The sequence below is a fragment of the Alosa alosa genome, chromosome 13, assembly GCF_017589495.1.
Source record: "Alosa alosa isolate M-15738 ecotype Scorff River chromosome 13, AALO_Geno_1.1, whole genome shotgun sequence".
NCBI lineage: Eukaryota > Metazoa > Chordata > Actinopteri > Clupeiformes > Clupeidae > Alosa > Alosa alosa.
Window position 1 is genome coordinate 23,831,697 of NC_063201.1, and position 22,394 is coordinate 23,854,090.

The 22,394-nt window shown below is 42.2% G+C and overlaps 2 protein-coding genes across 2 annotated transcripts in view; both read left to right on the plus strand.

Moving 5' to 3' along the window:
• On the plus strand, positions 1-5,332 carry malsu1 (mitochondrial assembly of ribosomal large subunit 1). Its single transcript, XM_048260198.1, has 4 exons — positions 1-481; positions 655-830; positions 934-1,015; positions 5,015-5,332. The coding sequence occupies exons 1-4, from the start codon at positions 244-246 to the stop codon at positions 5,167-5,169; spliced, it is 651 nt and encodes a 216-aa protein (XP_048116155.1). The 5' UTR covers positions 1-243; the 3' UTR covers positions 5,170-5,332.
• A 1,149-nt stretch (positions 5,333-6,481) lies between these two features.
• The window catches only part of LOC125306510 (serine/threonine-protein kinase 31-like), a 52,948-nt gene continuing 37,035 nt past the window's right edge, over positions 6,482-22,394 (plus strand). Inside the window, exons 1-11 of the mRNA XM_048261926.1 lie at positions 6,482-6,569; positions 6,998-7,040; positions 7,172-7,224; positions 7,332-7,430; positions 8,794-8,868; positions 12,237-12,395; positions 13,303-13,622; positions 17,725-17,827; positions 18,040-18,144; positions 19,873-20,132; positions 20,611-20,767. Coding sequence (XP_048117883.1) covers positions 6,522-6,569; positions 6,998-7,040; positions 7,172-7,224; positions 7,332-7,430; positions 8,794-8,868; positions 12,237-12,395; positions 13,303-13,622; positions 17,725-17,827; positions 18,040-18,144; positions 19,873-20,132; positions 20,611-20,767 — 1,422 coding nt within the window. The 5' untranslated portion in view covers positions 6,482-6,521. The remainder of the gene's footprint in view (positions 6,570-6,997; positions 7,041-7,171; positions 7,225-7,331; positions 7,431-8,793; positions 8,869-12,236; positions 12,396-13,302; positions 13,623-17,724; positions 17,828-18,039; positions 18,145-19,872; positions 20,133-20,610; positions 20,768-22,394) is intronic.

Here is a 22,394-nt window from a genome sequence, read left to right on the forward strand (position 1 = left end):
ATTTATGTGAGTTTCATCTTTGGTTTCATATTAGATAGTTGATGTAATTCTGTCTTCCTGGATCACTAGAAGGCGCTGCTGCGCTGGCAAAGGCATATTTCTACTCTTCGTCGCGCTAGAAGTAGCCAATCACAATTCCAGTTAACATATTCACTTCCTGTTTTGAATTGGTCCTTCAAGCCAAGCTAACCATGCACGTTTAGTGAAGTTAGTAGAGTATGTGTTTTACGGGGCTTTGAAGAGATGTTGCGTAAAATAATCAACAGCAACTCGCTACTAGTACTTTACAGAGTAACAAGCAAGAATATCAGAACACCAAATCGGCCACTGTCCTCGCAGAAACACACACAACTGTTGACCCCGTCTGGTGTGTGTCGTTCACCTCCAAGATACTGCTCTCATTTACCAACCGGAGAAAATGATGCCTTTCTACCCACCAGCCTCGCACCACAAACAGACCACGCGGAGTCTGAACAGCATAGTAAGTAGGCTAAACATTTCCTTCCGAATTTTGAGTGACAAGATCAACAGTCTGCGACAGTACCGTCCCGATAAACCCGTCGTAACGTACCTGCCCACGTTTCCAAGTGCCCGAGCCCTCGGCAACACCAGTTCACTAACGTTGGTGCCGTGTATTTAACCGTTCCTCCACAGAAAGCCATGACGTGTTCAACATCGACGTGCTGGTGACACTTCTACGACAGGAGAACGCGCAGGACATCTGCGTGATCCGGGTGCCTCGCGAGTTGAAGTACACCGAGTATTTCGTGGTGGTCAGCGGCTCCTCCACCAGACACCTGCGCGCGATGGCCTTCTACGCAGTCAAAGTGGTGAGCGAGGAGACGAATAGTGTGTGTTTGTTGATGTGATGATTGGTTGAGCCGTGTGCCCTCTCCTCGCTGTTTTAATGCGAAATGTGATCTGTTCTCACAGTACAAGTTCATGAGGGGACCAGAAGACGCGCACGTGCATATCGAGGGCCAGAATGCGGAGGACTGGATGTGTATAGACTTTGGTAATATACTCACTGCTGTTCAGCGATATTGAATTGCGTAGCGCTATATAAGTCTGACAAATAATCAATTTGTATTTCCACACATGTCACTGGTCAAAAGTTTTGGGTCATTCCACTCCATTATAGACAGAATACCAGCTGACATAATTGCAAAATGGGGCCATCCTTAAAAATATTCCTAATACAGCCAAAAAAATAAAAAAAATGGGTCGGTAGGTAGGTCAATAATTTTTTTTTTCAAGATTCAAAGTAAAAAAAAAAGTACAATTTTTGTCATGGTGATTACGTAGGTATGAATTTAAACAATTGTGCATATTGTGACGTAACTGACTGGGTCCTCAACCCGTGCCTTCAGGCGCATCACTGCAAACCTCAATCTGATGCAGGTTATGTAGACCAGCCTTTCTCAAACTTCTTTGACCTGAGGCCCAGTCATGGCAGACTTTGGGGCCATAGGGGTCACCTACAATGATTTGCATTGAGCTCAATGAGCATCAAACCAGCTAATAGGCTAACTGAAATAACACCCAATCTCTAGGTATGGTGAAGGGTATGTGATGATGTGGGGCTATTTTAATTCCAAAGGCTAAGGTAACTTTATCAGGATGCACAGTATTCTGGATCCATGAAATAACTGGCCTTTAAAAATAAAAATCTGCTTGTCTCTATGGCAATTTAACATAGGGGTGGGAATACTTATGACCCCTGTATTTTAAGGAAGAACATTTATGTATTTATGATACATTATTCATTCACTAAGAAAATTGGTGTCCTTAAAGGTTAGATATTTCCTCATTTTTCACTTAAGGCATTAAGATCAATTTCCAAAAGATGATTTTATATTCCTCTTTTCAGTCAACTTTAGCATGGGTGCCAATACTTTTGGCCATCACTGTAAATCACTGATCTGTTGATCTTTAACAGATAGAAAGAAGGCTACAATAGCTTTTGGCCACGTTATATTCAAATTTGACTATACAATACTCAGTGCTATACAGTGTATTATACAGTCTCTGCTCTGTTTCTATGGAAGTTCCAAAAATTAACGTCGTTCTATCAAGTGTCGTTAAACAATTAAATAGCATTCAACAGGTTGAAGCTAAGCTTTGATACCAACGTTATTGATTAGTTTCAGTTTCTCTCGCGCAGACGCCTGCATTGAATGAACACTCATACCACCACTTTATTGTATGGCTCCATGTTTAATTACATCGATAGCAGAAACGTTTGTTTTCTTTTTTTGTCGGCCCGCGGTATCTTGATCACCTTCGCAGCAAATTATCAGACGAAGCACCGGGCCTAATTTCACTCCACGACTCTGCGGACCATCAGTCTCCACGTTGCGGACCCATATTTTGAGAAATAGGCTACTGAATAGACCACAACCAATTTCAATTCTTCAACACGTCACTGTTAGACTAGAGGGGAGAAGAGATGGGAAAAGATCTGGGCACAGTTCTTCCAGAACTTCGTGCCAAGTAATGAGCGTTGTCGAGATGTTTGTGTGAATGAAACGAAGCGTATAGGCCATAGTGTGACATGCGTAAACCAATGGTGTACAGATGACGCCACAGGGTTTTATTTAAAGGAACCGTATGTAAGAAATGTATTTCAATTAATCATAAAATGGCCCTGATATGTCACTAGACATTAAGAAATCATGTTCATTTCAAATACTTATATCACTGACAACTGTAGTCCGGCCAGGATATTGTCATTTCAAAAGTGAAGTTGCAGCCCTCAACTGATGTTGATGTTGTGTTTTGTCATGTCATGTTGTGTTTTGGCCTGATGTGCCACCCTCAACCTATCTACTAATCACAAAGTCAGTAGTGTTTTGGCATCCGGGTTGGCAACCTCGAGTCAGGGGGGAGGGGGAGGGGATACACCGCTCTACAGTAATTTAAAAGTGATTGCAGTACCAGTTTTGGCCACAATCTTACATATGGTTCCTTTAAGAGAGCCTACGTTTGTATTTATATTCACAATACTTAGGCCTACTAAAATAAATAGTATTTTATTTGTATTGGTTGTTTAGAGTAAAAAAACGCAAGTTTACAACCGGCAAGTCGGTCGGACTAAAAGGGGAAAAAAATACATATGTGGCTCGGTTCTAAATTGACAGGGTCGGTCGGGTTACGGCAAACGAAAATATTTTTAAGGATGGCCTGGTTCTTGACTGTTGTAGAAAGAAATGGTTCTTTAATGCAACATCTACATTGGCCATTACCAGCAACCATTCATCCAATGTTCCAAAGGCACATTGACCCTCATTTATGAAACACAAAACGGGCATAGGACAGGTGTACGCTCATTTCCACACAAAACATGGCATTTATCAATTTGAACATGAGCGGTGGCTACGCTCAAATTTCACGTCAAGTCTCAACTTGGGTCATTCCATGTGAAAACAGCCAATATCGGGGTATCATGTACATGACACCTCTCAGATTTTGCTGAAAAGCGGTGAATATATGCCTTAGTTACCAAACAAAGGAATCTGAAGTTTCAGGTCAATATCTCAAACGGTTTGCCTGTGGCATCCATTTGAATTTCGGGTGCCACGGCCCTAATTGACACATTGGAATTTCACATTTCATCTTTTGCCATTTTTGGAAGCCCATAACGTCTGTTCTAATAGTGGTAGAGGGCTGGAAACGGGTGTGGTAGTTCATTGTAGAATCAATATGTTTGGGTGAGAGGTAGGTCACCAAAGTCCTAAAAAATGTTGACGGCATGTGTGACATTTCACTTTTTGGGTGGCCCTAGCACCACAATTAATGATCATATTTATTCTAAACAGGATTATTTGTTATATGTGGGAACCTTGCTCATGCCAAAATGAATTTGAAGGGTATGGTACCACTGGTGGGGGTTTTATGGGGGTCCAAAAACCCTCTCCGGCAGAGGTGACTCTTTTGGAACCCCATATTTGGACCCCCAAATGACCATGTGGGCACTTGGTGATCCTAACGGGATTTATACCAGATAAAGATACATATACTGTATGTTCTTTCTTTTAATGAAATAAAAATTGACTATGAAATAATATGAAATTTATTCTTCATAATGCACCAATTTGGACATTGTTTCCAGAAGTCTGGAATGTAGATCAGGGAAAATTTAATGATGATAAAGCATGAAAATAGTGGAAATAACTTAGTATTATCCTCAGTGATGGCAAACAATTAAATACTGAGACTGTCACGGATTAACCCCTTATCTCCCCTGAAAGAGACCCGCCATCAAACTTCAAAATTGATATAAAGCAATGATGCGATCGTGTTCCACTGAACATTTTGGCCGAGGCGTAACATCTCTCCAGTTCGTACGTTTCCTCATGTTTTTTAACATATTCTGCACTAACAAAGAAGAATGTAATGTTCTTAATGTTTTCAGATCTACATTGGTTTGTACACTGGATTGATAAGTGAGGGCCAGTCTGTGTACTATTATAATATATTATAATATACTATATTATAATATACTATATATAATTTTCAAATGCTAACTGAGAACACATTGGAGAACCCTTTTGCAATTATGTAAGCACATAATGTAATCTGAAAACTGCTGCCCTGATTAAGAAAAACAATGCAATTGATCTCCGCTGGTATTCTGTCAATAATGGAGTGGAATGGAAATTTCTGCATTAAGTGACCCCAAACTTTTGACCAGTAGTGTAGATATATTTTAATGTAAAACATACAGTATATATAATATATATGTGTGTGCATTCCTGCGTGCATGCATGCATGCGAGTGTCTGTGTACAGTATTGTGTTTGTATATTGTGTGTTGGTATAAGTTACTCTCTGTCCCTCAGATTTGGCCTGTCTCGTCCTAATAGTATTTTTAATTTTGATTTGACACTTAGTTTATTCAAATTGTGAATTTCTGAGTTGAATTTGTTGAAATAAATGCATCAAGTGATATGGTGCTAACCTCTGCCTCTCCCTCGGGTCAGGTGATATGGTGCTAACCTCTGTCTCTCTCTCAGGTGATATGGTGGTCCATTTCATGCTGCCTCCGACCAGAGAGACGTACGAGTTGGAGAAACTGTGGACGTTGCGTCACTATGACGACCAGCTGCGCAGCATTCCTCCTGAAACGCTCCCTCCAGACTTCATCTACGGAGCCAACGACCCCAAATGACATCATCTGGTCCCGTGGATACCGGAATGGATTTCAGCATATCAGAGACTGGGTTCTACGCTGTTTCACTGTAGTGTGTGTGAGATTGAGGAGTGTTGTTTTTGTCTTTTTATGTGTGTGTCATCAATAAATTATTGACTTTTGTATTCTGAATTTCAATCAATTTAAATGTCCAGGTTTATTCATTGTGCACAGTATGTAAAGAACAACTACTATGAAATGCTCACACATTCACACACACACACACATTCACAAGTATCTGCAGCCACCTGGTCACCTGCAGGTAGAATGCCGACTACCAGACAGCAATCTGACAAACAGGTTGTGTGCTGGGTGGTTGCAGCCATTCAAGTGTGGGTGGTGCTGCTGATAGGTGTCCTGCAGGGCTGGGAGTGTGTTGCTGGTCATGAGCTCAGCTGTACTTACAGATCTGGAGGTTCAAAGAGGGAACGCCAGCTCTACCACAGTGATGTGGGCAGTCAGTGATGCAACTGGGTGGATTGAGGATTCAGCTTTGCTTTAGTTAACGCATTAAATCAGTTCGCAACTGCATGGGCCCCCTGGGATTTAAGAGAACTTTGGGGATTTCTAAGAGGCCATTCTTTCACACAAACATACAGGCATTTGTGGGCGTTTTTGGGAGGTAACCAGGCGGTAACAAGCCCATGCTGTTGGAGATGCAAACAAATGCTGCATCGCCATTGAGATCACATAGAAAGGAGCTGGCTCAAGGGTTATAAAAGTGTTTTTATTATGTTCATTTATACAATGAAAGCACACCATTCATGTTCACTGCTGGCTCCTTGGCTATCAATTTGGTAACTATAGCGGGCTATTTGACGTCTTTAGAACACTAAACATATCGGAGGTGTCAAATGTTGACTTACTCCAGTCAAGATTTTTTGACATTAATCACTCCTATGATGTATTGCTATTGTCTATCCAAAGTAAAGTGCCTGTTTGGTTTCGACATAATTAATGTGTGCAGTTGCGCCAGTAGATGGCAGCAGTCTCTAATGATGAGAATGCGAGGCGTTTGCTTTACTAAATGTCCAATTCCAAGTTCCCTTAGATTCGGTCATTTTACACCTGTTTTAGACAAATCAGTTTACATTCCATGATTATTAGGCTGCTGACCTGTGAAAAATAACTCTTTATTTTATATCAGTGAAAATAGAAATGGTCAGAGCCTGTTAATTTCAGCACTTTAATGTGCTATAAAAACACATATGACTTAATATAGATATTCCGGTAAATTCAAAAGGGATCCCCAACATCTTGAATATCTCTGGCATCACCTTTGACAAGAAGCCGAAGATCGCGGCACGTAGAACTGGGGTGACAGGTGCACCATGGGATCGCTCCGATGTGAAATGTTTGAATTTGTTGGATCAAAGCAGGTGAGTGTGGGAAGGGCGTGACTGGCTCTGTGCAACTAGAACACCATTACTGGATAGCTTGGCCAATGTTAATAATTCCACAGGGCTAATGCATACTTATAGTGCTTAAGTATCAGTTTTGACAGAAAACAGTCACTGGCTTATTTGGCATTGATGATTATTACACCTTCCAGCAAGGCTAGCTTCTAGCCAGCTAGCAATTTGTTTGTAACATTATAGCTCCAGACTAAAGACTTCCAAACATGCCAGAACAGTGAGCGAGATTAAAACCCAATACATAATATCCCGACAATGTAAATGATCGAGTTAATTTAATTGTGACTACTTCGTTTGTTTCAAATAAGAGTTTGTTTATAGCAGCTCCCAGATATTAGGATGAAGTTAGCTTCTGGTAAGTTATGCTAATAGCATGCGCCATACCTTTTAAGGAGAGTGACGCCATGGAGCCTCTCCGAATGGAAACCGAGCAGAGTAAGTATGGTTAACGCCAGTTTGTTAGCAGTCCCTGCAAAAGCCCTCCGACACACTTGTTCTGATAATCTTTTTTGGTTAATTATTATTCCTGAATGTTAACATGTGTTGTACTCTTCTTTGCGCGTTAGTGGAGCTTGTCGGCGTGACCCATGTTGGCGATGCCATCACCTTCTGGGGTCAGGTAAGTTCACCTCTGAGGTGATGTTGCTGTTGTAGTGCCAATAGTGGTTTTGTGTGCTACAGGATTCTCTGATTAATGGAGTAACTGTGGTTTCTGTTGGACGGTAGAATGTGGACGACGAGAATGCGGTGGACGCGATTGTCAGAGCGCTGTGTGGGAAGTGCGATTCTGCGCCAAAGGTGCAGGGACCGACATCTACTCAGAAGGTAACTTAGCTGCTACTGTCGCATGTTAAAACTTGGCAAATGGAATTATCTTACTGATATGTAGCCACAGCAGTTGTTAACCTTCTTAAAATGAGGTCATATCAGATATTCTCAGTTTAGTCATCAGTTGAGCAGTGGCGTTAATGGTGGACACTGCACCTGGTGTATAATATCCAGCAGGGGAAATAAGTATTGAACACGTCAAAAATTTTTCAGTATGTACACTTCCACTGAGGCTTTTTGCATGAAATGTTCACCAGACATTAGTATTAATTCAGAAAATCTACCCATATTAAAAGATCCAAACATTAAAGTCCATAACATTCAAGATTGTATTTATTACATCTCATTTATGAGTATAAGAGAGTAAATCTCTTGTTGTCTGTTGTGATTTTTGCTCCTCAAAAAAGAAATAAGAAGTAAATAGTATGTTTCCTTTGCTGAATGCTTTGGATCGTTGTTCTGCTGGAAGGTCTAGCCATAGACTGTATATATAGAACAGTCTATGGGTCTAGCCATGTCTCATCCTCATCATCCTAATGGATGGCAAGATTCTCCTGGAAAAAAATGACATTCATCATTCCTTCAGCTGTATGATCTCTGCCAGTACCATGAGATGAAAAATAGCCCCATGCCGTGATGCCTCCACCTCCAAACCTCGCTGTTGTGGTATTTTTAGGGTGATGTACAGTGCCATTTGTCCTCCAAACATGGTGTGTAGTATGACATCCAACAAGTTAAATTTTGTTCTAACTTGACCAAACTACATTCTCTCAGTATTTCATAGGCTTGTTCAAATGTTGTGTAGCAAGCTTTAAACAAGTTTCGACATGTTTTTGTTCAGCAATGGAGTCATGTTGAGTGAGCGTGCAAAGAGTCCATGGTGGTGGAGTGCACTGCCTATGATGTTACTCTGTAACAATTGTACCTGCTGCCTCCAAGTCTTTCTGGAGCTTTCTCCAAGTGGGCCTTGGCTCTTGGGCTTACTCCTGTGCATGGCCGGTTGATGATGCAGTGATGTTCCTTCCACTTGCATATAATGACTCCAATGCTGCTTACTGGAAGATTCTAAAGTTTTGAAATGCACTTTGCTAACGAAAACCTTTTATAGTCCATCTGTACTAACTCGGCTTATATTAATTTGCACAGATAAGAGGGATGATTACTGTCTAACTACTTATAGATTCCAGCTCCATATGTGTGGGTTACCTGAGTTAATACTAATGTCTTTTGAAAATTTCATGCGAATAGCCTCACTGGAAGTATACTTACTGAAAAAAAATGTTGACGTGTTCAATACTTATTTTCCCCTGCTGTATACATAGTGCATATTCTAATGTTCTGCTGTGTGTTCTATGTGTAGATCTATGCAGCGCGGTACTCTGAGGACCAGTTCTGGTACCGCTGCAGAGTGCAACAACAGCAAACAGAGGACAAGGTTAGTAGAACCCACTGCACCAGAGAACCAAGTCACACGCCCACTGCACTAGAGAACCCATTCTGATACACACTTATTCATTCACTCACTCAAACCACACCAGACAACCGTGACTGGTGTTGACATAATGGGACTCACTGACACACAATCTCACATCAGAGTACCAAGCCCCTGGCCTAGTTCTAATGGACAACTTACACACATCACACACTCTCTCTCTCTCTCTCTCTCTCTCTCTCTCTCTCTCTCTCTCTCTCTCTCTCTCTCTCTCACACACACATATTCTAGGATTATTATTATTGTAACGGTTTTTCAAATTTGTTCTTTGTCTGCCGTACATACTCCATAGCACCCCCTTATGTCACTGCGACGACTCTTAGTTGGCATATTGTTTTAGCTACACACACCAATGCTGTGTTCTATTTGTCTCCTAGCGAACTCGGAGCTTGTCAGTGACGTTATGTCAGTGGTAAAAATACGAGCTGTTTGCGTTTTATTTGTCAACCAGCTGCATTACCATCTGTTAGCAATGGGCTATTGTTAGCAGTTGTTACTATCCAGTTTGTACAAAGCATTTCACAATGTTATACCCAAACAAACGTCATAGCGACAGATACTCAAATCCAACAGAACGGCTAATAAACAGCATATAAGGCATGCACTGTTAACGGGCACAGCCATCTTGAAAATTCAAACTCGTAGTACTCTGAATTGACTGAGCTGACGAGTCGCAGTAGAACTTAAGAGGACGTTCCCTGGGCATTTCTTTTACAAGTTTGAACTGGTGAAAACAGTTAATTCTCCCTTGTTGAGTATGGTCAATGTGAATTAATAATAAAAATGTTTGAATTTGTTGGATCGAAGCAGGTGAGTGTGGGAAGGGCGTGACTGGGTCTGTGCAACTAGAACACATTACATCAACTCAACTGGATAGCTTGGCCAATGTTAATTCCACAGGGCTAATGCACACGTATAGTGCTTAAGTATACAGTTTTGACAGAAAACAGTCACTGGCTTGTTTGGCATTGATGATTATTACACCTTCTTGCAAGGCTAGCTTTTAGCCAGCTAGCAATTTGTTTGTAACATTATAGCGCCTTAGTTAGACTAAAGACTTCCAAACCTGCCAGAACAGTGAGCGAGATTAAATCCCAATACATTAAAAAATTTGATTTTAGTAATTTCCGGGTCTGGATAAGTATGGAAAAAAGAAACAATGGTATGGAGAAATATTTGTGTTTTCAGACTATTGCATTTGCAGTACTAATCACTTGACTCAGGTCATACTGAACCATTCCTACTGTTGTGTAGCTTAACTGTCAGTCCCGATTGTCAAGATACAACTAAGATACAACTAAATGACCCAGCTAAATGGACAAATATTCACTTCAGTTGTACATTCCTTTGTTTTCACCGAGTTATCCCAAACCAGAAGTGGCCGCAATGTCGAGAATATGGTCAGAAAAATCTACTGAAGTTTGAAATTTGAGTATGGAAAAAGTATGGAATTTTGAAATGGAAAATGTATAGGAACCCTGAGTGCTGTTGCGTTTCTCTCGAGCCACGAGGGGCATTAGCAGGCTAGTAATTGTTATTGTTTTGTGCTACATTAGCCTCTTTAGCAAACCGGCTCGAAAACAAATTGTTACATTGTTTTGCACGCACAGCCAGACCGTGCAATGCATGAATTGGTGAACGGATTGAAGCAGCAATGTAATTAGTGTGTAAGAGCATTGCATTGACATTAAAATGACCAACACAGTACAAATACAAAGAAAATACATGTCATCTCAACTCTGGGCGCAGCCATGTTTGTCCTAAGGTCGTACGGCCACCTCGGGGGTACCCTCAAGAGCTCCGAGTTAAATGGGGCGGGCCTCTGTGAAATGCCGCAAGAAAGCTGGGTAATTTACACATTCCAACTCAGGCGGGGGACTTACGAGACAAATGGAAAGACCCATAGGTTTACAGTAATACATTAACATGCATTGTTTGACATGCCTCAAACTTCACAGATTGTTAATTATTATGTTTAAAGATGAGATTTTTATGCCCACAATGCATATCTTGCATAGTGCCACCATCTGGCAACAGATCTAATGGCTATTACACTGGTGATCAATTTTGACGCACTTCTCCTAGGTGGTTGATCAGAATCATGTCAAAATTAGAGGACATGATATCAAGATGTGGTTGATGTTGAATAGTCAAGGGATTGTTGATATGTTTAAATGTGTCAAAATGGTGATGCAATTAATAGAAATATCTCGCTGAATAAACACAAAATGTGTCTAAGTCACAATGTATTGGCTGAAACTTCACAGTTTATTGATTATGAATTCAATTGATTAGAAATGATGATATTCACATACCCAAAATGCATGTCTGGCATAGCGAAACCACCTGCCAACAGATAGATTGGCTATTTTACTGATTTTATCTCTACCATTTTCATCAGATTTGTTTCACATTTGGCGTATGCACTTACAGCTTTCCTGATTTTATATTATGGTGGGGTGGGGGCCATGTAGACTGAAATGAATGGTTCCCATGGGCGAAATGAATGGTTTCCATGGGCGAAAACTCATGAAATGTGGCAAGGACACAGATTTGGCCCAGGGACTCCATAGCGCCACCTTATGTCATTGAGTCTTGTGGTCAGTAAATAGTTTTACCCACACAGAACAGAAGTTGTTAGAGTTGTGGACCCCCCTAAGACAGTTCGATCCCCGACCAGTAGGAAAAATGTGGGCGGAGGAAGTGGTTGAGCACTGCTCTCCCATGCCCACATCCATGGCTGAAGGGCACCTAACCCCTCACTGCTCCTTGAGTGCCACTGTAGCAAGGTAGCTCACTGCTCCGGGTTAGTGTGTGCTTCACCTCACCGTGTGTTCACTGTGTGCTCTGTGTGATCTGTGTGTTCACTAATTCACGGATGGGATAAATGCAGAGACCAAATTCCTTGTATACGCAAGTATACTTGGCCTAGAAACCTGATTTACATTTACATTTGTACATTTACATCAAGATAATTTGGGCATGTATCATATTGCAGTAAATGAAAAGGTTTTTGGTAATTTGCTCTCAGAGGTGCAGTAGATGTTTTTGGTCAGAGTCAGATACATGTGTACAGTGTTAAGATGATTATTTTTCAATTTTGAAATGTTAGCGCATGTGTGCGTGTTCATCCTGTGTGCTTTGGCCCTTGGTTTGGCATGCTTGACATTTGGCCCTTGAGCCAAACTTTTTTGGGAATCCTTGCTTTAGACTGACACCTGCAGTTTGGAATACAGAGCGTACATGGGAGAATTTGACCCCAAGTGAACACCTGTATCTGTGTTCCTGTCGTTCCTGCGTTCCGTGTGTAGTTCCAGGTGTTCTACGTGGACTACGGGAACAGCGAGGAGGTGGAGCGCTCGGTTCTGGTGGAGCTTCCAGATGAGCTGCAGTCGGCACCGCTGGCCAAGAAGTACCGGTTCTGGGGGTTCCACATCCCCAGCGACCAGGACGCAGCGTGCCAAGAACAGGTACACATGCACTCACACACACACACACACACACACACACACATATACATACATACTTCCGTGCGCGCACACAAACACACACACACACACGCTCGCGCGCACACACACACCCTAACGAACGAACGAACGTTCAAACTTGTTATCATGTGAATATTTTTTGAACGATAAGCCCTCAAAGGTGATGTCTCTTCACATAATGAATTTATATCCATTTTTAGAGCTTTGCATAGGGGAAATTACACAAGATACATCTGATCTGATTGGATTTTTTAAAACAGGAAAATGTACTTCTATTCACTTAGTATCACTAATGTGTGTGAAATACCAAAAGAGCCAATAATGTTGGAAGTTGAAGAAAAATGATTGTTCACCGCGATGCTTAAAATGACTTGAAGCTTCAAAGGGCTGTAGTTTTGGAACCATTAGTGATACAGATATACTATTTAAGATTTATGCACACATACACACACATGGGGCAGCCGTGGCCTACTGGTTAGCGCTTCGGACTTGTAACCGGAGGGTTGCTGGTTCGAACCCTGACCAGTAGGCACGGCTTAAGTGCCCTTGAACAAGGCACCTAACCCCTCACTCCTCCCCGAGCGCCGCTGTTGTTGCAGGCAGCTCACTGCGCCGGGATTAGTGTGTGCTTCACCTCACTGTGTGTTCACTGTGTGCTGAGTGTGTTTCACTAATTCGCGGATTGGGATAAATGCAGAGACCAAATTTCCCTCACGGGATCAAAAGAGTGTATATATACTTATATACTTATACACACACGCGCGCAACATACACACACACACACACACACACACACACACACACATGTGGTGTGGCTGCAGAGTGAGCCTGTGGGCCTCAACACAGAGGGTGCGTGTCATTGGGTGTGTATGTGTGTGATTGTTCCCAGGGCAAGACCTTCCTGCTGAACCTCATCAACGGTAAGAAGCTGCGACTGCGTAAGAAGTCGGTGTGCTTCGACGGCACCATCCTGGTGCAGGCGTACCAGGGGAACCTCAACGTAGGAGACGAGGTTCTGAAGATGCAGTTCGCCCGCTTCAGCGTTCCACCTGGCGGCCGCGACGGACCACTCTCCCCCCCGCGGCCCCCACAGGCCCAAGACGCTCTCTGGCCCCTCGTCCCGCTCGAACGGGCCGGGCAGGGAGATGCAGACAACTGCCTGCCCAGGCTGAGACCCACCCTCACCGAGCAGGCCCCACAGGTGTACAGGTAAATACCCACAGGTGCACAGGTAGGCCCCACAGGTGTACAGGTAAATACCTACAGGTGCACAGGTAGGCCCCACAGGTGTACAGATAAATTCCCACAGGTGCACAGGTAGGCCCCACATGTGTACAGATAAATACCCACAGCTGCACAGGTAAACCCACCCTCACTGAGCAGTCCTCTCATGTGTACAGGTATAATACGCTGAAATTTAAATAAATTATAGATTTGACCAGCTTTCAAAATGAGCCCTTAAACTGACTAAAATCCACAGGGCTTAAAGTATTCCGGCACTGTGCGTGTTGTTCCTGAGGAAGAAAAGTCAGGAAATCATTAGTGAGGTTTTGCGTCTAACCAGAAGTGCCAAAAAGCAGAAAAGTGCAATGTGATATACAAAGTATAAACAGGTGATGCATAGGCAGGACAAGAAATTAGAAGTATGTGTCTTAGCTGTCCCTTTCATCAGGCCATATATGTAACCTATAATATGCAAATATGCTGTGTAACTAGGGTATGTGATTTTATTTAGAAAATGCAAAACTGATTTCAGTACAGATATATGGTAATTAGTGTTACTACCCCCCCCTCCACACACACGCACACACACACATCTCACCCCTGATGCTATCAACGTCCATCGCTATGATGTACTGGACATATCGTCAAATGGCAATTAAGGGGACATTGCCCAACCCTACTTGGCGTTAAGAAAACTTCTCAAAGTAATGGCTGAAAGCTGCCAGGATTGTTTTCTCATGCAAGCAATACCCCCCACCCCCCCCCACCCTAACACTTCTCCAAGGATTTTTGTCACTTTAAGCCCTGAAATCATCTCTACTTTGTGAGTTTGTGTGCGTGCGCGAGATGAAGCTGCTGCTCCCTGTTCGATAGAGATGAGCGTCACTTCTGAACTAGCAGAAATTCACCTTTTTCATCCGTTTCAGATCTGAAGAAGAGCGTGCAATCTCTAGCCCACAGGGTGTGTGTGTGTGTGTGTGTGTGTGTGTGTGTGTGTGTGTGCGTGCGTGTGCACGCATAGATTGGCAGAACCCCAACCCCACACACACACACACACACACACTTCCAGAACTAAAAGCTGGAAGTTGCCTCTTTTAATCCCACACAGGCTTCTTTATCTCATATTTCTTATTTGTTCATCCTTATGTCCCACCTCCTCTTATGTCCTGATAAATCACGGGAAGGAAATGAGGAGAGAATGCAATGAGCAATCAAGGACAGACAGATATGCGAAATGAGGTCCTGGTGACTCATGAGACGTCAATTACTGATGACGCGGAATCACCCCTGGTTATACAGTGATTTAAGATCAATCATCGTAACATTATTGTTAATGATAATTTAGCATATTAAGATCTTTTTTTGGTCCAACTGGTTATTTATTGTCTTTTGTAAACCGCTAGGAACACACACAGTTGAACTCTTGGATCAAAGTCTGTAGTGGTGATTGTGACGAGCACGCGCACACACGCATACAGACACGCGCACACACACATACAGACACACACACACACACACACACAGAAGCAGATAGAGGGCCAGCTGAATACAGATAACTAGATGTACCGCATAGCGGTACAAAATATGACCGCCGCTCAGTCCTGTACATCCGTTCCGCGAAAATAAATCACACTTCAATTTGTCTCCATATTTTACTCCATCCCCCACTCTTGAAACTTTTGTGTATGCTTGTTTGGCATGCCTGAGTGTGTGTGTGCGGCTGCACAGAAAGTAGCCTACTGGTGCTGAAAAGGTGAATAGATTGTAGAATAGCCAAAGAAGATGTAGCATTGTAGTAGGGCAGTTCATCACAGTTCATCCATTGCAACTGGATTGATGAAAGGTCACTTACACCTGTAGGCTACATTGTATTTGGGAAAAGCAAAAGGTATCAGCATAATGTTATTTATTTATTTATTTTTTATGTATTTATAAACAAAAACATCTCTGTCAGTTCCATGTCGTTTTCAACAGCTATCAAAAACAAAGGTCATTTTGGATGGATGGATTTTTTTGTGAATGTTTCTTCTTCTACATAAGATTTTAGTCATCTTTAGTTCATGTAATACTTTATTGTCAATGCACAAATTAAGTAACAGTAGTCTGAAACGTTATTGTTAATGCACAAATTAAGTAACAGTAGCCTAGTCTGAAACGAAATGCTGTTTTACATCTAACCAGTGGTGCAAATAACTGACATGTCCAAATGGGCCTTGATGAAATGCGTCGCTAGACTGTTCATACACATTTTAACGGGCCAAAGTTGAAGAGCTTTTGTCCGTTATTGTTAGTGCAAATATAGGCTGATTCATGTTCCCTTGCATTGTTTAACTGAGGTCCATGGCTAGTCTGGCTTTCATCAGACCAAGCTCAATCTTTTAAGAAATCAAAAAAAAAATAGCGGGCAGATCAGGCTGGGTTCACCCAGCCTAGTCCATAGGCACCCGATATTGTTTAATTTTCCGATTGAGATATACACGCTCTGGCTATTCTAAATGCAAAAATGCATCAGGGAGTTATGACAAAACGGTAACTAACAAACTAGATCCTAATAGAAAGTTGTTAGCTTCCCTAAGCTACAGGTAGGATTATAAGGTAGGCCTATTGACAACATAAATTGTCAATAGGCTATGCTGGCGACACAAATAAAATCTCCTTTGGAAACCAATGGCTTACTTTTACAGTATCAAGCGGACTTAAACTGTCATATCGCGGCTTAAAAGTTGTAATAACATTCACGCAGCTCCATGAGTCAAGGAAAGCGCAATGAAGTAGCCACTTCTAAATGGGACCCACTACACAGTAGCTTAAGGTGTTTTGCTAAAGCAGCCATAATGAAATGAAGGTGTCATTGTTTGGATACTTCACACACACGTGCTTTTTAATTTCACAGACTACAACTATCAAGCTGTAATCAAAGCACATCGATTCCCCTCTCACACCCTGCACGCACTTAAAACAGGCGTCTCAGTCTCACGCATGTATAGGCAAAACTGTATCAGACCGGTGTAACGTTGGTAAATCTTCCATTGCACAGAATGATTTTGTAGCACGTGCAATAAATGACAGTCGAAAAGATACAAACAGTGCTGCTATACATTTGCTTGGTATAACCGCATTTATAGTTTTCTACAAATGCAATAAATCAAATGCCTCCATCACTCAACCAACGCTAACGGTAACATTACCTTAACGTATTACGCAGTAAAACCAAGCATGTCCGAAAGTAACATCCTTAGATTTATTTCGGCTTCAAGAAGAAATGGGAATTACACTTCATGTGAACATCGTCCTATCCTTATTAGATGTTCGCTGCGTAAATTACAGTCCTTGTATGAAGCGGCCCATTGTTTTTCCAACCCACTTTTAACTTCCAACAAAATTACGCCTCACTGCAATTTCGTGCAGTTTTGACTGTTAGGTCACAGATACCTTCAATTACACCACCTCATTTTTACTTTTTTGTGTTTAACTAGGTGGCTATACATGAAATGAGTGGTTATGGAATGGGTTGACATGGCCCCTTGAGATCAACATACAAAAAAAAATGGTCCTCCTAAACCCTACGGTTTTCGAGATATTCACAGAAAACTGTGTCTGCCCTACCCTCCTTTCGGGGTCCAATTCAGCGGGGGCTACAGATCAAAACGAAAACGATGGTTCCATGCTATCCATGTGGGGTTACATGTCCACCAAGTTTCGTGGTACCCGGTCTTTCAGTGTCCCGGGAATCATTGACGGAAATTTGGGCATCGCGAAAAGAAAAAAAAAAAAATCTGACTAAACCTATATGACCGCCGCTTCGCTGCGCGGCGGTCATAATTAACTGTTTTTTATAATGTGAACAACAGCCATGCATCAGGCCTGATGAAGTTGGTGGTGGTTGTTCTTGATTGCGTGTAAAATGTGATTTAGTGCTGACTCAAAGCTCTCTAACTAGATCTTGTGTGTGTGTGTGTGAGCTGACATTGATGGACGTTAATGAAAATGATAGTGGTGCTTGATTAAGAACCTGGCAGCTTTAAGAACTTAATGGAATGTTATTAAATGACACGGTGAGTCCAGTGTGTGTGTGTGTGTGTGTTAGGGAGAAGAGCACAGCAACCAGTCTGCTACCTGCCAACTCTCTGAAGAAACAGGTTGAGATGGAGCTGCTGGAAGAGAGTGAGCAGTTAAGAGACGAGTTACAGGTATCAAATACAGTGTACACACACGCATGCACGCATGCGTCGCACCTGAGAACCCAGCCTGATACACACATGCATGCACACGCATAAAGACAAGAACTACGGGAAGAGCGTGAACAGCTAAGGAATGAGTTACAGGAACCACACATACAAACACTCATAGATGCACTACCATACTATTACTTACGTGTGTGTGCGTGCGCGTGTGTGTTTAGCGGCTGCAGAAGGAGGTTCAGAGTGCAACAGAGGAGAAAAAGGACTTACAGGAGGAGAACAGCTTTCTACAGCAGAGAGTTCAAGACCTGAACTCACAACTACAGGTACATACACACAACTGCAGCAAAACCTATTTTCCCAGGGCTCCAGACTAAGTGCGTTGGTTGCACTGGTGCGCCTAACTACCTGTTTTATTTAGGTGCACCAGCACAAAATGTAGGTGCGCCCAAATTTTTCATCGCGTCACCTTTAACGCCACAATTTCAAGGTCACCTTGTTATCGCTCCCCATATACATTCTGAGCTGTTGTCAGAGCATGGACCGGGAATGACCGTATTGGGCGGAACAGCACTTTTCTTACAAAAAAATGGGTCTCTTCTCTTCATTTTTCGTTGGCTGTTTTGTTGCTTTTATTTCCTTTATCCGTTGCTGATTCTTTGGTCGCAATTTCAAACACACACACACAGCCCGGAGCAGCGTACAGGAATATCTGGACCACAGCCAATCAGAGGCAAAGACCCGCCCCATCTCTGTCTCTGGTTTAGACCACGATATGATCTTTCCATGATTGTGGCACGGACCGGGAATGACCGTATTGATTTGATTTGGGAATGACAGTATTGATTTGATTTGGGGGCCCCACCACCTTGACGCCATCAGTAATATTGAATATTGTGTGATCATTCACATCAGTGGCGATCATAGACTCTGCTTGACCCTCCACACACACGCACACACACACGGAAAATGGTGGCTTGTCATTTGTTTCTATTTCATATTTTGAAATTCATAAACTTTTTTTTGATCTGCATAATTACTAATAGCTACAAATATTTACAGGGTGTCCGCGGGGTTGTAAAAGGTAGTAAATGAAATTAGAAAAATGAAAAAACTGATTTTCATTTGTCATTTTGTCTTGATTGAGATAGAATGATAGTGAAATAAAGAGTGTAGTGCTGGAGAAGTGGTGTGTGCTCTTCCTACACATAACAATGAAATAACTTTTTATCTTGGGTTAGGATTAAATAACAAATAATTGTGTATAGGCCAGTGTTTTTATTGAAGCAAAAAAGGAACAAAGTATCCAGTAACTTTATACTTGATTTGAATTGTAAGCATTGCTACACTTTCTTACTCAGAAAGTTAAGTAACAAAATTACAGTAATCCGTTACTTTATAATTGGTTACCCCCAACACTGAATTTCGAAAGGTTGCCGCTAGTTGCAGCTCGAAGTCGTGTTGGTATTAAAAAATATTGTGAAGGTATTAAAAAAGGTATTAAATTCAATTTAAGAATTTCTGTATATACCCTGATCCAAGTTAACTAATCGGATCCTTCATTACAATCTAGCAATGTAAAAATAAACTTATATCATGGGTAATAATGCTTGATCAACGTTCCAAACAAAGTAGCAAAACCAGCAGGCGAGTTAGCCAAACAAACGCATTAGCTTGCTAGAACATATTGGGGAAAATACCGCTCTCAACTGAATGGTACAGCAGAGATGAGACACTCTCACAACATGAATGATTGGCATCGCCAACGTTTTGTGACCTCAAAATAGGGTCATCTGCCAAAAAAGTTCGGGAACCCCCTGGTCTAAAGACTCCTATGTTCACCATGCATTTAGACAAGAAATTCTCTTAGACTGTGCGTGTGTGTACATAGATGGAATTGGGGAGATTTTGGCTGTCTGTCCACTTAAAGATGGTGGGGGATTATAAAGTGTGTGTGTGTCAGAAAGGATGCTTAGTGATTCCACTAATACAACAATTAGAGAGAGAGAGAGAGAGAGAGCTAATCTAGTTGTTTTCTTTGGAAAATGAAGCAGCAGTTTCAGCAGGGGATTGCGCAGACTGAGCGCGTGCAGAAGACTGCTGAGGTACAGGCGACTGGGGTGCAGACTGAGCACGTGCAGACACGTGAAACCCAGACTGAGCGCGTGCAGACGACTGGAGTGCAGATACAGACTGAGCGCGTGCAGACAGCTGAGGTGCAGTCGAGTGAGGCACAGACTGAGCACATGCAGATGCCTCTCATGGAACAGCTGTCCTGTCTGGCCAACAAAGTGGAGTCAGTTCGGAGACTAAGGTACACACACACACACACACACACATCAAAGTGGAGTCAGTTCGGAGACTTAAGGCACACACACCCACCAAAGTGGAGTCAGATTGGAGACTTCGGTACACACATATGCACATGCGTGCACACACACACACAGCTGTCCAGCTGAACAGAACAGCTGTCCTGTCTGGCCAACAAAGTGGAGTCAGTCCAGACACTTAGGTACACACACCCTAACCAAAGTGGACTCAGTCCAGACACTTAGGAACACATGCACACACACACATACAAAAGTGGACTCAGTCCAGACACTTAGGTACACACACACACACACACACACACACACACACACACACCCCAACCAAAGTGGACTCAGTCCAGACACTTAGGTACACATGCACACACACCACAGTGGAGTCAGTCCGAATGTGACACCAAACACCAAGTGCGGTGAGTTAGTTACACCCCTGTGTATTTGTGTGTGTGTGTGTGTGTGTTGCAGAGCCAGCAACTCTAGCAGTACAGTGGTAGACACACTCCTGGAAGCTGTAGATGTCGTCGTTGACAACCGCATCTCTGCCCCTGCTGTCATGGAAACGTTGGAGGTGGTATGGGCGGAGTTTGAAAATGCTCAGGAGAAGCTGAAGGCCTGCAGCCAGGTGAGCTCACCTGGATTAACCAGTAGGGGTGTACGTTTTGGATCTTTTTTGTCACCGATAGTCGACACTCTTTAATCGACTATTGACTGTTAACTGATAAGAAAATGTATAACAGATAAGTGACTGTGACATAAACAAAAACAAAGCTTAAGAAATTAGAAGTGATTTACTTTTAAGTGTTAACAATTCACAACTTATGTTATTAATGAGCAAGAAGTTGCGCGATGAACAAAACAGATTTAAAACTAAACATTTAATCCTCCAGCGCAAAAGCGCTTAAACAGCAGGTCCAGCAGCCTTTATTTTGTGTTAGATGGAAAATATTTGTAAACTTCGGCCTATTAAACAGCAAGTAGCCTAAGCAGACACACTTTCATATAAGCATGTTCGAGTGCTGTAATGAAAAGCTGTTCCGCTATCATGTTTATTTAATCTATTTAAGTTTGCTAATCACACTATTTTAACGTGTTTTGAGAGGGACAGGCCCATCTTTTGTCTGACGCATGTCACGTTAGTTACCCCATGCATTAAAACGTCACTGCTTGAATAACTGAAAAACATACTGAACATGGACATTGTCATAGTTCACAATGCCAATGAAAATGTTTAGCCTACTTGGTTTCTGACAGAAATTATGTTTTGTGCCAACATATTGTAGAAACACAACTACCGCCTTTATTTGGTGAACAGAGGTGCAAATCATCTCCTTTACTTTCTTTGGTTATTATATAGTCTAAGATCCACTTAAACCACAACTGCATACAAAATGTTTTGCCATCGCCACATTTACAAATATGCTATAATGCAATTTACCTTCATTATCAGTGATACTTTTTGCTTCGAATCGCAATTGAGTGCGCATTTAATGTAACATGCCACATGATTTCCAAGAGGCCTTTAGACAGGCTCATTTCTGACTTCACTAGACTATTATTATGACCGCCGCTAGCGAAGCGGTCATATAGGGATTGTCAAAATCCCCCGCTATCTGCTTCCTGAATTTTTGGTCAACGATACCCGGGACACCGAACCACCGGGGCACATGAAATTTGGTGGGTATGTAGCCCCACTAGACTTTTACGGAACAATTTTGTTTGGTCCCCGGGGCAATTTCGTTTGGTCCCCACTCCCCCCTCCGCGCTGGGCCCCCCGAAACCCAAAAAATGCAGGTTTTTCTAAATAACTACCTGAACCGTGGCACCGAGGATGAAGAAATTTTTATGGTATGTTGGTCTCAAGGGCCCACATCAACCTGGCCCATAATCACTCATTTGTGATTTGCACCCCCCCGGTAAAAAATGAAAATGCAATATCATTCTGCTTTAATCGCCCCTCTCTTCAGTTAAGATGTTCAGAACTGCACCAAATTTTATGTGTATGATTTAACCTGACATTCTCAGGGGGTATTCCAAATTTCGTAGAATTTCATCCATGGGGGGGGGTCTTTAGTGACTGTACACTCATTGGCCTGTAGATGGCGGTGCACACATATACACACGCACACACACACACACACAGGAACGTATACCATCAGTATTGGCAATTAGAACGGCCGATACATAATTACAAATTCAGTAGGATTAAAGGAAAACCAAATATTCATCATAATAATAATAATAATAATTTG

Excerpts from the sequence above, each read along its gene's own strand:
- malsu1 (XM_048260198.1), top strand. The coding sequence starts at position 244 with ATGTTGCGTAAAATAATCAACAGCAACTCGCTACTAGTACTTTACAGA. Across the intron at positions 482-654 it reads CGCGGAGTCTGAACAGCATA|AAAGCCATGACGTGTTCAAC; the intron begins GTAAGTAGGCTA and ends GTTCCTCCACAG. Across the intron at positions 1,016-5,014 it reads CTGGATGTGTATAGACTTTG|GTGATATGGTGGTCCATTTC; the intron begins GTAATATACTCA and ends TCTCTCTCTCAG.